The following is a 15,693-nucleotide window of genomic DNA, read 5'->3' on the forward strand; positions in this document are numbered from 1 at the left end:
ACTCAAGTCTGCAAGTCTTCCTGATATAATAATATTTCCCAACAATTCCCTCAATTTCAACAACTAAAAGCTTTTTCTTATTTGAAATGCTTTTCTCATCTTTTTTTCTCATCGCAATTTCCAATGAATTAATATATTTAGCTGCAAATTAACTCGAAGACAAGAAACAGAATACTTTTAGATTTTTCAGATTTCACACAAAATTAAAATGTGAGCGGAACCCAGCCAGCTCTAAACATATTACAACAATATCACCTGACAAAACACAGTCCATCTCTGAGTATCCATCAAAACAATAGTGATAAATCAGAAGTCAAAGGACATGTTTTTACAGACCACTGCAAAACAGGCTGTAATCAATCACAATTTGACCAAAACAAGCTCCTTGATCTGACATTCTGCCTCAAGTACGTAGACATAAGACGTAATCAGGATGACAAGCTTGACACAAGTACAGCAGTTATGACCCAGTTCTTACCTTCTGTAGACTTGTAGGGTTGAGTTGGGTTTTGTCAATGATTTTTATTGCAACCTAAGAAGACAGAATCACAATTGAAAAAATCATCAGAATACAGCTGAGACACTGACTTAACTAAACTGCATATAAAAGGACCAATCACCTGAAAAATTATGCTAACTGTGCACACCTTAGTAGGTTGATGGCATAATTGCTCTCGGTCAAAGTGTAACAAAACTGTGCAAGCAAATTTATGGATTTTTCTAAGGCAACTGTCATCTGCCCCAAAAAAGTAGAGCACAGTCCTACAGGAGAGTGTGCACTTTAACATGTTTCAACACATTGAGGAAGCCATCATGTGACAAGCCACTGCCTGATACAAAGTAGAAGTACTTGAATGAGAAATCAACTTTACTTACAAGCTGTTAGTCAATCAGCAGAGGCTTTCACCCTTTCTTGGGCATCTATAATTATTTCCAACCTGTTTTTTTTTTTTTTACCACAGTATTTTCACCTATGTGCCAGTCTTACCTCCCTGCCAGTCAAGATATGGCGTGCCAACTTCACTTTGGCAAAATTGCCCTTGCCTATGGTCTTGAGCAGTCGGTAGTTGCCGATGTGAGGCTGTTCATCTGAGCAAGAGGCGATGGAATTCCGACAACGGGCACCCAGCGATCGACTTGACCATCCCGAGCCCTTCTCTGAACGACTGGCTGAGAGAGAGGCATGCTAGGGGAGGAAGAGAGGACGTCCATGCATTATAAATCAAAACATATTAAGATCAACATAAACAATGGCACCTTACATTTTATATACAGTATACACACACACACACACACACACACACACACACATATATTGTACATACATTTGCTATTGACACAGCAAGACAAGGTCAAAGTATACTTCGGTTTTCCCAAGTACCAATACTTCTCGCGCACTGTGTATGTGATGCAAATTTTTTCATCATCTGCAATTTAAGTGTAGTGGTGATGATGGTGGTGTATAATGGATAATTGGTAAACAGAGGATTTATATGTTCAGGGCTTTAGTGTTAGAAAACAGTCAATGATAGGATTATGGATAGCCTCTGCTTAACACACATTAACATCTTAATGCATAGGCTTGAGTAGCAGCTTTTGAGGCTCATCAAAGGCAAGCTAATCTCTGCTTTAATGTACACGTTTCAAGTCTGGCTGTTCCAAGGTCTTAAAAGAGCATGGACGCTGTGGGACATCATGCATCTTAAATCTGATCTATCCTGGAATGTGTTGTGACAGTAAACTGTACTTGCACCTTAAAGGACAAAGTATACTTTGGGTATCTGATGCGCTGCTTGACCGCGCCACCTAGATTTTCTTGACCGGCGCATGCGGTCCTCGGCTGTGCGCATCGCTGACACATGCGCTGGCTATTGACTGTACTAAAAGAGTATCACAAAGAAGTTGTAGTGGGCATGGGTTAAACGCGTTTGTATTCGCTCATGGTCAGAAGAGTATACTCACAAAGGCAGCACGGCCAACCAGGTGCGAGCCGATCTGGAACACGCAAACTAAGTATACCTGGGCCTTTACAGGTTTTGATGCATGTGGCATTCTTAGACCTAGCATTTGAGGACCATTGTATCTCTTTATGAGTAATGTAGTCCAAGGTCACAGTCATACAGACACAAATGGCAAGAGTGATATATCACAGTCTTCTTCACAGAATGAAACTTATCATTGGTCAACAGAAACCTACATTAGGGGGCCATTCACACCGAACACATAACTGTGCTAAAAAAAAAAAAGCTAGACGCAATGCCATGAGATGTCTCGATGAATGTTTTTAACAATTTATTTGTCATTTGAAAGTGTCTAAAAAACACAGTGCTCCTGTGCGAAAAACGGAAAAAACAGTGTGACGTGGTGTATGGTTAAAAATGTCTGTCTAGCACTTGTTTACATAGGAAAACAACTGAAAAATGATGTGCATGGTAAACTTGAGGGTGTAGGTGCCCTTAAATGTGTATCTTTTTCCCTGTATACACTATTTCCAGCACGTATTTTCCTCATTCGCTCAAAAGACCTCACCGCCTGTCACCTACCCGTCACCTACCCTCCTCCACCCTCTCGCCACCGCCACCGCCCCACACTTTCCAAGCTCCACACATTGATCGTTCCACTGCTGCTCTCTGTCTGATTATGCTGGCAATTTAAATGGGAGGGTGGGGGGCAGTGGTATGGATGAAGGGGGTTTCAGTGAAGGCAATATGCAGGGGATGGTTTAGAATGGGGGAAGAAAGCTGCACCACATGCTGCTAATGACAACAGAACATTTTTACAAGATAATTTAGTTCAAGGCACTTTTAAAAAAAAAAAGTACCTCTAGACATCTACATACCTACAACAGATTTTTTCTCTGATTGACTATCAGTCTAACAGAGTCACTATTAAGGGGTGTTCACACTGGCTGCTCAAAGAAACCCAAAGTCAGTTGAGTAGTAACGTCTGTTAGCAACCAACAGTACAGCGCCTTGGCAACCCTCAGTGATTTAATTAAGCATGTGCACTGCATTAGAACCAAGACTTAGGCTTATTTAAATCTTTAAATATTTTGACAAATTTCCCTCAAGAAACATTGCAAGCAAACAATGTTCAGAATAATATATGATAGCAAAACACAACTCCAGAGGCCAACTCTAAACCAAGACATTAGACCTGCTCTCTGGGCAGCATCCTGCTTGTGGTAGGACAAGAGGACATGGTGGGGTTGAGATGGGTCAGGGTAAGTCACACATCCTGCTATTGCATCTAATGACTTACTCCCAATACCCATTCACAGGTGTCCATGTCCTGTCCACTTTTTCACTGAAGCTTTGCATTTGGCATTGGGTTTCCTGAGTGCTCATTTCTATCACAGTGTTTCCTTGAAATAAATAAATGACAATGATCTTGGCTTGTTGACAGCATGATATTGTGATGATGTGAGATAAAAGTGCTTGGGAAACAGGTGTACGCCCGAGGCAGGTGTGAAAAACCCACCCAAAACTCAAACCTGCATGGTTTCCTGTTTTGAATAGATGTTGTGCTATCCCCTCGTAACGGTTCTCTGGTGTGGCTTCCACAGTAAACGCTTGCAACAAAGAACTTTATGTTTCTGTCCTTACTGGCCAAAAAAGACAATGAGCCTCTCTTGAGCCAAGCAGGTTTTGACAGACAAAAAGCATGATCTAGAATACAAACTGTAATAGGCTATGGCATTCACAATGACAACCAGTGCTTTTTCTATTACTACTGAATAAAATTGTTGATGGGTTTTTAAATGCATCACGTTAATTTCCATGGGAAAAAATTATGTGGTTAAGAGAGGTTGGGAGGGGAAAACAAGATTTAAAAGTATCGCAATATTTAAATTCCATTCAATGCAATACTGTAAATGGTGACCACATTTTTAAGCTCCAAAAAGGATATAAAGGCAGCATAAAGGTAATCCATAAGACTCCAGTGGTTTAATCAATGTCTTCTGAAGCAATCTAATCGGTGTTGGGTGTGAACAGACCAAAAATAACTCCTTTTCGCTGTACATCTTGACATTAGCAGTCTCCTTTGCGATCTAGATTTCAAGCTTGATTACAAGCCTAGTGCCAATTTGGTCACCATTCACTAGCATTGTAAGGACAAACAGACACCATATCTCCATTAAAATATTTTTGTTTTCCGCAGAAGAAAAAAAGTCATACAAGTCTGAGATGAGATAAGGGTGAGTAAATGATGACAGAATTATAATTTTTGGGTGAAATATTCCTTTAATCAAAATAATGACAGTTACAATTTCAAGGGAAATAATAATCGAAAAAATAGATATATACTAATAATAATCGACAATTATCATTTTTGTCATAATCATGATGCCACAAAGCAGTAGTAACGAGCATGCTTCGAATATGTCCATACGAGCTCGCGGTCAAAAGTGTATACTTTAGCCTTTCAGAGGACTTGACTGTGTGCGAGACGTAATGGCACACTGAAAAACTAAGTATACTGTAAGCCTTTGAGTCAAGAAACACTCAACTGACCCTTCAATAAGCTCCACCTTAAAAGTGCTTCTGACCAATCCTGACTTAGCAACTGATACCCAGCCGCCATTACAAACACACATTACATTTTCCAATGACAGCCTATGGAAGTAATGTGTGTTTGAGTACCTTTAAGTGTGATTTTATAAAAAAAAAAAAAAAAAAGGTAAAACACTTTGTTGCCAGTTCATTTGTAATAGTGACACAGGTTACCCAGAGAGGATACCCGCAGTTTTTCTTTCTTTTTAAAAAAATAATCTTTAAATAAATCTGGAGAAGGGCATGGTATGGATTAAGCTGTGTCAGTCCTCATTCCCAAATGAACATATAACATCTGCAACGACGCCTACAGTTGAAGTCAGAAGTTTACATACACCTTAGCCAAATACATTTAAACTCAGTTTTTCAAAATTCCTGACATTTAATCATAGAAAACGTTCCCTGTCTTAGGTCAGTTATTTCAACTTTTATTTCTTTCATCACATTCCCAGTGGGTCAGAAGTTTACATACACTTTTTTTAGTATTTGTTAGCATTGTCTTTAAATTGTTTAACTTGGGTCAAATGTTTTGGGAAGCCTTCCACAAGCTTCTCACAATAAGTTGCTGGAATTTTGGTCCATTCCTCCAGACAGAACTGGTGTAACTGAGTCAGGTTTGTAGGCCTCCTTGCTCGCACATGCTTTTTCAGTTCTGCCCACAAATTTTCTATCGTATTGAGGTCAGGGCTTTGTGATGGCCACTCCAATACCTTGACTTTGTTGTCCTAAAGCCATTTTGCCACAACTTTGGAGGTATCCTTGGGCTCATTGTCCATTTGGAAGACCTATTTGTGACCGAGCTTTAACTTCCTGAATGATGTCTTGAGATGTTGCTTCAATATATCCACATAATTTCCCTTCCTCATGATGCCGTCTATTTTGTGAAGTGCACCAGTCCCTCCTGCAGCAAAGCACCCCCACAACATGATGCTGCCACCCCCATGCTTCATGGTTGGGATTGTGTTCTTCAGCTTGCAAGCCTCACCCTTTTTCCTCCAAACATAACGATGGTCATTATGGCCAAACAATTTTGTTTCATTAAACCAGAGGACATTTCTCCAAAAAGTAAGATCTTTGTCCCCATGTGCACTTGCAAACTGTAGTCTGGCTTTTTTATGGTGGTTTTGGAGCAGTGGCTTCTTCCTTGCTGAGCAGCCTTTCAGGTTATGATGATATAGGACTCATTTTACTGTAGATATAGATACTTGTCTACCTGTTTCCTCCAGCACATTCACAAGGTCCTTTGTTGTTGTTCTGGGATTGATTTGCACTTTTCACACCAAACTATGTTCATCTCTAGGAGACAGAATGCATCTCCTTCCTGAGCGGTATGATGGCAGCTTGGTCCCATTGTGTTTATACTTGCGTACTGTTATTTGTACAGATGAATGTGGTACCTTTAGTCATTTGGAAATTGCTCCCAAGGATGAACTAGACTTGTGGAGGTCAAAAAAAAAAAAAAAAAAAAAAGAATTCTGAGGTCTTGGCTGATTTCTTTTGATTTTCCCATGATGTCAAGCAAAGAGGCACTGAGTTTGAAGGTAGGCCTGAAAATACATCCACAGGTACACCTCCAATTCAGTACACCTCCTATCAGAAGCTAATTGGCAAATTGTCTAAAGGCTTGACTTCATTTTCTGGAATTTTCCAAGCTGCTTAAAGGCACAGTTAACTTAGTGTATGTAAACTTCTGACCCACTGGAATTGTGATTATAGTCAATTAAAAGTGAAACAATCTGTCTGTAAACAATTGTTGGAAAAATTACTCATGTCATGCACAAAGTAGATGTCCTAAACGGCTTGCCAAAACTATAGTTTGCTAATATTAAATCTGTGGAGTGATTAAAAAATTAGTTTGAATTATTTCAACCTAAGTGTATGTAAACTTCTGACTTCAACTGTACATTTGCTCCAAGGTAAATTAAAGCTAATAACTGAACGTTAATTAATTTATGAATTGATTCAAGTCATAGTAAAAGCGATAATAAATAAACAGTTCACCGAAATGAGTTTGTTATGAGATGTTATAAACAGCTCTGTTCAATTATGCTAATGTTATTGGATGTGTAATCGCTATTAAATAAAGTTTTTCTCTTTTTAAATGACTGTAATAATCGTTTGCCTTGATTCTGATTCACAGTCTCCACAGTTTTTAATCAAATTACTTAATTTAACACTTTCTTTTACAAAAAACGTCAGATAAATATGCATTACAATGTCGCTCTTCATGCCAGCCCACATAAAAATATTATCCATTCTGTTTATGAGAATATTTTGCCAAAAACCACGTTGTTCACGGCAATCTCCCATTCATTCCAATGGGGAGATCTGCAGAGCTTGTCAGAGTGAGCAACATAACTAAGGGGGGCGGAGCTTAGCGAAGGGTCAATTATTTCTGTTTGCCAATAATGCAAACTCAGAACGAGCTAAGAAAATAAGTCTATAACTTTGGAAGTTACAGTTTTAATTTTTTTACAACAAACATAAAGAAAAGCAATATTATCATATCACAATCCAGATATCAATATCATATTGTAAAGCCAGTTCCCTGCTGATTCTACGTGGTTAATGTGGAAATCTCTCCATTAGATGACCCAGTTCTAAGCTGCTGCTTTTATACTAACTCATGACTTGTGGCTGAAATGCCATTTGCCCCTCTCCCACTTGTTACCCTTTAGTTGGTGTCTCTGCCATCTAAATAACTAATGGAGATGCAGCAGTCACAGACAGGGACTTTTCTCATGACTACCGAGCACAGGTCTCACCTTGGCATCAGATGAGAGGGCAAAACAAAAAAACCCCAGCTGAGGCCCATCTGCTAACTGCACTGTGCATCCCCCTCCCCTGCAAGGAGTAACATAACTCCCTCCACGCACACACATTTCCCAAATACACTAGGAGACATCATCAATATCAGTCGCCAATAGCAACAATCGGCGTGGCAACCAGACAGGGTGGTGTAATCCTTCCACAATGACAAGCACAAAAACAGGCTGATTGTGTGGTTGTTATTCATTGTCTAAGCCTGCACTCTTTATACAAAAACCATGTTAAAAGTTAAAGGTAACTTTTCAAATGTGGACAACAAAACATATTTATTTAGGATAAGCCAACATCCGACATAACAAGACAATTTATTATCACCACAACACTTACATATGCCATAAAACTAAAAGACGGCTATGAGTATGATATGCTACAGGTTTAAGATCAACCAAAGAGCAAATGCTCTTTATAAAAGACAAAAGCAAGGGACTACCCAAAAATCTACCTTTGCTTTAAGATTTGCTACGCCTCCCAAACAGCTGACACAATAACCTCTTTTATTCAGCACATGAGAATGTCAAGGCCTGTTTCACTTGTTCCTCCAAAACAAGCCACCCAGCCTGTGGTTCTCCTGCCTATCTGACCTCTATTTTGGATCACATTTCCTGATTTACTGAGGAACCATTCCTCTTAGTGAATTTCTTTTGGCTGAAATCAGAGTCATATTGTCCAGTGAAAGGCATCTTTTAGAGGGTGATGGTGTGTTACCGTTTCTCTTAAAGGGGTTATTTCATTTATCAAATAATAATAATTTATTTATTTTCTTACCCCAATGTCCACTTACAATGTTAATCAAGGTGTTTTTATCATCGTAGAAGTGTACAGTTCACACTGACATCTGCTATAGCCAGAGTTCGGGAGTAACAATATACATGTAGCGGGATTACGTATTTAAAATACAAAATATAAGTAACTGTATTCCACTACAGTTACAATTTAAATAATTGGTAATTAGAATACAGTTACATTCAAAAAGTATTTTGATTACTGAAGAGATTAATTTGCATTTTATTGTCATTTGTTTCATTTAATATTTAGTCTTTTCAGATGAAAAACATTTATACATATAAATGATGAGATCCAAAATGCATTTGAACAGTGGTGAAACACTTTCTATTATGTGTTACATTCATACGAGCAGACAGAGAAGTAAGTTTGAAGCACAAGAAATAATTTTTGTATTGTTTTCCTGTAAAAATATAAAAAAATCCTTAAAACAAGATCAATTTGATTTATCTTGTTTTAGAAACAACACTGTATAAGATATTAAGGTTTTTCAGAGAATGTATTTTTAACATGTGTATTTTGTCTTACTGTACTGGCAGAGTTTTTATAGTCAAAACAAGTGAAAAAATCTACCAGTGCTGAAGAAGTAATCCAAAGTATTTAGAATACGTTACTGACCTTGAGTAATCTAACGAAATACGTTACAAATTACATTTTACAGCATGTATTCTGTAATCTGTAGTGGAATACATTTCAAAAGTAACCCTCCCAACTCTGGCTATAGCGCCCCTTGTGGTCTGACACGATGCATGAAATCGAGCTTGCATAGTTAGAAGCGTCTGCGTTCACGTACTTGCGTAAAGTACTGTATGTTTCGTCCTTAACGTCACCCTCAAGTGCCTTCACGAGCGCCGATCAATTTTCTGTTCCTGAAAAAGGAAGTGGGGCGGGACATGTGGAGCTTTCAAAAATAGCCAATAGGCTTTAGTTTACAGCCTCACACACAACCTTTTTCACCACGCTGCACATGCTAGAGCCGCTTACCGGGGAAACTTGAGAAGCAATCTCAATGCCGGCCAGCTTTTCCAAAGTTTTGAGAACCGAACTGGATCTAACTGTCAACATTATTGCATATCAAGCCCACAAATGTGAACAGCACATCGCAGTCTTTGCATACGATGAGGTGAGAGCGGTAGTGCCAATACAGATGAATGAGAAACAAGTGAGTAAAAAAACAATATATCCATGTTTTGAATGACAATACACCAAACATAATGAATAAAGAACACTTACTCGAGCTGTACATCCCCAGAAATCTCTGGCTGCCCAAAAATATATAAATACAAATGTTTGGAGGGCAAGTTACTGTTTTTGGTTTAAGATTAAAAGGGAAAACTATTTAAAAAAATAAATGAAAATAACATGCAGGGATAAATTGTTTATAATAAACACAACAGCAACATCCAATAAGAAAATAAAAATTGTCAAATTTGAATTCATGGTGACTTTTAGACTTCTATGTAAACACCTTCTTGGCATGTGAAACGAGAAACAGCACTCACACATAAGCTGCGGGTTTTCTGTTGGATCCAATATATTTGGCGCTATCCTTTTTTATTAATTTTTTTATTTTTTATTAAATCATACAATAACAATGAAATGCAAAACAAATATATTAATATATCAAATCAACATTGAAACCCCACAACCCACCCTCCCCCTCCCCCTCCCCCTCCCCAACCCCACCCCCCCAAAAAAACAACCCTGTGGTCAAACATAAGTAAATATATAGAAATAAAAATCAAACAGACACACATATATACATATATATAAAAAAAAGATACACACACACACACACACACACACACATATATATATATATATATATATATATATATACATACATACATACACAAACATACACATATACATACATACATACATACATACATACATACACACACATAATAATCATACTAACTATATTACACTACTCTCTCCACACCCCACCCGAGAGCCCTCCAAAAACTCCAAATTGCTGCCCCATTTCCGTATAAAAATATCCAAGCCACCCCGTTTTCACGATGACACCTCCTCATAAGCTGCCACCCTCCCCACCTCCGTGCACCATTCTGGATATGGGGGCCCACCAGCTGACCTCCAACCCCTCAAAATAACCTGCCTAGCGATCATCACACAGGTCAGAACCCAGTTCTCTATATGGACATCCCCCACATCGATGATCACCCCATTGCCCAGAACACAAAGTCTGGGGCAAAACGAAACCCGAGTGCCCACCACGTCACACACAAAATTCAGAACCTTCGACCAGAAATTCTGGATCTCGACACACCACCAAAAAACATGGGTCATGTCTCCATCCTCCGATTGGCATCTCCAGCAGGTGGGTGTGTCTATAAGACCAAGCCTATACAGTCTATAGGGGGTCCAATAAAATCTATGCAAAATTTTGAATTGTATAAGACGCACCCTTGCATCTCTAGATGCAGACTTAACGTTTTTAAGAATCTTAGCCCACACTCCTTCCTCCAATGCCAAGTTGAAATCTTTCTGCCATACTCTCTTGAGAGAAGTTAAGGCTCCGTCCCCCAGACTCTGAATCAACAGGGAGTAGTACACTGATGCCTCATGGGGGGGGGGGGGCTGCTATTCCCAAAAATAGTACAAAGCAGGTGGCGCAGTTGTAAATACCTATCAAACTGCCTCCCAAGCCACAACCACAGAGGATACCGAGGACCAGTTGGTCTCCATATAAACATTGATTTCAGTCTTTAACATTTGCTGGAAATCAGGATTTTGCAAAAGGGATACATTAAAGTGCCAACTATATGATTTATTTTTCTCAGTATATGGCACCACCTCTAAACTCACCAGGGCATGATCTGAGAAGATATTTCCAATTGAACAATCAACAACAGATGAAATGAGGGATCTGGATATATAAAAAAAAATCTATTCTAGAATAAATCTTATGGACTGATGAAAAATAATGTATAGTCCCTACCAGATGGGTTCAGAAGTCTCCAAATATCTGTAAGACCAAGATTTTTACACATCCTGTGAAGCGTCAATGTTGCTCTAGGGGGCTTACTCACTTTTGCTTCACTATGATCAAGGACTGAGTCCATCAAAAGATTAAAGTCTCCTCCCAATATTATATCATGAGGGGTGCCAGCAACTTGCAACATCCCTTCAAGATCTATAAAAAAGCCCTGATCATCAACGTTAAGTGCGTATATATTAGCCAAAATCAACCTTTGCCCCTGAATTTCTGCTAAAACAATAATGACTCTCCCTAATTTATCTTTAATCTGTTTGAGACATTTGAATTATAGATGTTTATTAATCAATATAATGACTCCCTTGCTCTTACTTGAGACAGCACTAAAGAAAACATGTCCACCCCATATCTTCCCAAATTTTTCAGCTTCCTGCGGGGAAAGATGCGTTTCTTGAATAAACACTATATCATATTTCTTACATTTAAGAAAAGAAATAACCTTCCTTTTTTTTATGGGGTGCCCCAACCCATTCACATTCCACATGGAGAGAGATAGTACACTCATATTAACATTTGACATTTTGATATAGTAGAAAAATTAATTGTGTGCCAAAAACAAAATTATGAAGACCACATTTCAACATTAATGTAACAATAAAACCCCGAACTTCCCCCCAAACAAAACAAACAGAAAAAAGAAAAACGTGCGCATTAACCCCGCGCACGAAAGCACCAACCAGTGTCAATCCCTTTAAACTCAGAGTCCACGTACGCCTACGAGAGCCCCCGCGACAACTTTGCCATCGGATTGCTCAATTTTGTCTCAAAAATTTTTGTAAGGCAAAATTACATCAAATATTTTGTAAAACAAACCCCAGCCAATAGGCAGAATAAACATAAAAAACATGTAGATTCATTCACAGAACTGTCTCGAAGGTGTGTTCCTTCACAAAACAAATTAAAGCCGATATAAAGCCATTCATTTTCCGGAAAGACAAACGAATCTTCAGTAAGCCAGCTGATGAGTGCAGCAGATGATGTAAACATTCCAATGTCCCACGAAAATACTCAAATAAAAAACTGTCCCGAAGTAGTGTTATTTAACAAAACAAGCTCCAACCGCGAGGCGGAGCCAGCACAAAAGGAAACGAAACACGCATCCCGGTTCCTCGGATGGTCAAGAGTCAATTCACTCGGAGGCCGCATAAAAGTATATCCCATGATTTACACAGTCCGCCAACTTTATAAAAGACATCCTTTGTGTGGGCATGTAGATATTTTGCGGTCATCCATAGTGTCTATTCTCAATCTGCCCGGGAACTTCACTGTAAATGTGATCTTCCGTCAATGCAAAAGTTTCTTTAAGGAAAAGTGTTAATCCACAAAACAAAAGAAACTCCAGCCGCTCGGCGGAGCCAATGCAAAAAGAAACAAAAATGGCACCCAGCTTCCTCCGAAAGCCAGCGTATGTACAGTGGGTCAATCCACTCACAAGAAAAACACCCAATGGTTACTCACCCATTGTTTCAACAAAAGACATTGCCTGATTGGGACATGTAAATACTTTGCTGCCATCCTTGGTGTTTATTCTCAGTCTGGCAGGAAACATCAGAGCAAAAGTGATCTTCCGCTGATGTAAGAGTTTCTTGCATTCCTTAAACCGATCTCTCTTGTCGAGTTCGCAAAGTCCGGGAACAAGAAAATATTGTAATGCTTCCAAGAAAGCTTTCCTTTGCTCCTCGCCTGGCGCAACACGAGATCTTTATCGGATGATCTAAAAAATGTTATGGGGCCTTTCTCCCTCAGCAGATCTGTGAGCTCGCTCGATTTCCAGCTTGTGGCCTGTTATGTCGAGCAGACTCGGGAAAAGCTCGTCTAGGAATTTCCCCATATCTCTGCCCTCCTCAAGCTCAGGAATTCCAACAATTCGAATGTTATTCCTGCGGCTTCTATTCTCAAGATCTTCAAGCTTTTCAAGAACATGTTCCAAATCAACTTTGGTCACGGGCGGATTAGCGGCTAATTCCCTCTCTGATGACTCCAAATAATCGATTCGTTTTTCAACATCTGTCACTCTTGTGACTAACTCAGAGAATTTTTCTTCCATCGCCGTAATTGATCGACGTATTACAGCGAGATCCTCCAAGTCTGCAAGTACCTTTGTCAACATCACCAACATGATGGACAGTTGACGCTGGATTCCTTCTCCTGCCGCGCCATCCACATTGAGTCTCTGGTCCACAGGCCTGTCTGGGCTTTCATCTTGAACCCGTAAGTGTCTTTTAATGTTTCCAGAGCCTGAGGATTTTTACTTCTTTGCCATATTTACCTCAAACAGCAAATGTGTAACTGGGTGCATCAAATTTCACCGGATTATATCATGAAAATAATTTTAAAAAATAGCAAAGTGCGCAGAGCTGTCTCTCACATGTCTGCCCTTCACATGGCGTCATGTGGCTCCTATTTGGCGCTATCCTTAAAATAAAAGCCTCTTTGCAAAGCAAGCATTAAATTGTGGAATGTTCACAAAATCTGTGCTATGCCGCTTAAACTGTTAAAATATGACTAAGGCCACATCCACACTAATCCGTTTAAGTTTGAAACCTCCGTTTTCAGTTTCCTAACATACTCAAAAAGACGGCATCATCATTTCAAAAGTCTCTTTTCACAAGTCTCCATTTTCAGTTGAGGAAAACCGCATTCTAGTGAGAATGTGAGGCGTAAACATAGCAAAATCAATGCATTTTCAAATGAAAACATGTTTGTATGGACATTGACTAAACAATCACAGACCTTAAAATCAAAATTAAACAAAAAGAAAAAAAAAAAAAGCTCTTTTATAACATTCAGATAGTATTCTTCCTCCATATTACCACACTGAGACTTGATATTATTTCCAAAGTATGCGGTTATGGGGAGTGCTTTCAAAAGATTTTCGGTAGTGGAAAATGGAATTCTAGTAAGGATGTGAGGTGTAAATGTAGCAAAATGAATGCGTTTTCAAACAAAACCACAATAATATAGACGTGACCTAAAATGGCCGCAGGAAGAAAAACAAAATTCGCTCAGATCGGATAGTATGTATCCTTCTTTCTCCTTGTGTGTTAAGGCCAAGTTTCTGAACATAAAATAGGGGACCTTGTCATGTAAATGTTGGTTATGCATTTGGGTGTCTGATGTCAGAAATCCAGAGATTTTAGAACAAGCAGTTTTTGCAGCTTAGTCTCAATAAATGGTCTTGTTGGACTGAAAGTAATCCCCCCCCCCCCCCAAAGTACAATATATGCTTTATTTTAAAAGATCAATGAAAATTTGATTTCTCGTGATGTGACACCTTTATAGATAAATGCGATGGTGAAGCCAGACAATATTCCATTACAACACTTCTGAGAACACAGTCACAGTACATACATCCACTTAAATATAAGAGAAACAAGCACCGCTGCTCATGTCAAGTGTGGAATAACTCCTTAAGTGAGATCAGCAATAAGGAAGTACAGGAGGAAGTAGAATGTGTAATGGAAGTAGAAGACACTTACGCACTCACCTTGCCAGTCAATTTCCTCTTTTTATGTTTCAACACTTCAGAATAAACTAAATGTCCACAGAAAGCAAAAAACATATAACTACTCTTCCACACTAGGGTATTTTGGATGCTCTTTAGATGATTTACCAGATTTACCAACTGGCAGTGTAAGGTGCAAGTGAAACCAAGATCATAGGTTCAAATCCCAGGGAACACACATACTGATCAAATGTATACCCTGAATGCACAGTAAGTCTATTGGATAAAAGCATCTGCCAAATGTAAATGATTTAGTCATCACTGAAAGTGGTATAAGATGGTATCATCTTCAACACATTATTAAGACCAACAGAAGCGTTTAGAGAGTCTAGATCAAGTCAAACAGAGTGATGCCAATTGAACCTTTTATTTTTCACCCTTGCTATTTTCTTTGAATAATATGTTACAATGTGATGGGTGCCATTTTGACAAAACAAAACCCGACAAATGTCCATGAATTAGTTTTCAGCACATATGCCCCCCATAAGATGTTCTGTTCTTCCTTGTTTTGCTGAATCAGACCTCTAAACAATCCCTGGCAATTTGTATTTCAGTGACAACAACTTTCTCTGCCCTACATGGAATATGCATTCACTTGCAGGATTTGTGTTTTGTTATCATCGTTCCACTCTTGTTCTGTGTGCTAGACAGAGAGTTTACGTAACTTCGGGGATTGGTTAATCTATGTAGACGCATTTCCTATTGTGTGTGCTTTGTGCTCTTGATCTCCATCTCATTTTCAGTCCCTTCCAGTTGGCTCTACAGGATCTCACCATGCCTTCATGTGGCATGCCACGCTGCTGTGTCTGTGTTGGCTGGGGTTTAATGCTGGATAACTACACTAAGGAAAATAACTCTTTGGCTGAACTTGATTCAATCGTGGACAGTGGTTCCACATGTATCAAATGATTTTTCTTAGCTAAAATTTACTTTGTAATCTCAACTCAAACACTTTAAGAGGGAACCTCTTAATTGTTTGAATTGGGTAAACCCAACAAAAT

At 38.9% G+C, this 15,693-nt stretch overlaps 1 protein-coding gene across 5 annotated transcripts in view; it reads right to left on the reverse strand.

Moving 5' to 3' along the window:
• LOC127429833 (MAP/microtubule affinity-regulating kinase 4-like) overlaps positions 1 to 15,693 on the reverse strand; it is a 64,905-nt gene that overhangs the window by 44,459 nt on the left and 4,753 nt on the right. For all 5 annotated transcript variants that reach the window (XM_051679093.1, XM_051679091.1, XM_051679097.1 and 2 more), the window contains 2 exons: positions 989 to 1,186; positions 479 to 532 (listed from right to left, as the gene is read on the reverse strand). In XM_051679093.1, the coding sequence (XP_051535053.1) occupies positions 479 to 532; positions 989 to 1,186 (252 nt within the window). The remainder of the gene's footprint in view (positions 1 to 478; positions 533 to 988; positions 1,187 to 15,693) is intronic.

Source organism: Myxocyprinus asiaticus, chromosome 39, assembly GCF_019703515.2.
Source record: "Myxocyprinus asiaticus isolate MX2 ecotype Aquarium Trade chromosome 39, UBuf_Myxa_2, whole genome shotgun sequence".
Lineage (NCBI taxonomy): Eukaryota > Metazoa > Chordata > Actinopteri > Cypriniformes > Catostomidae > Myxocyprinus > Myxocyprinus asiaticus.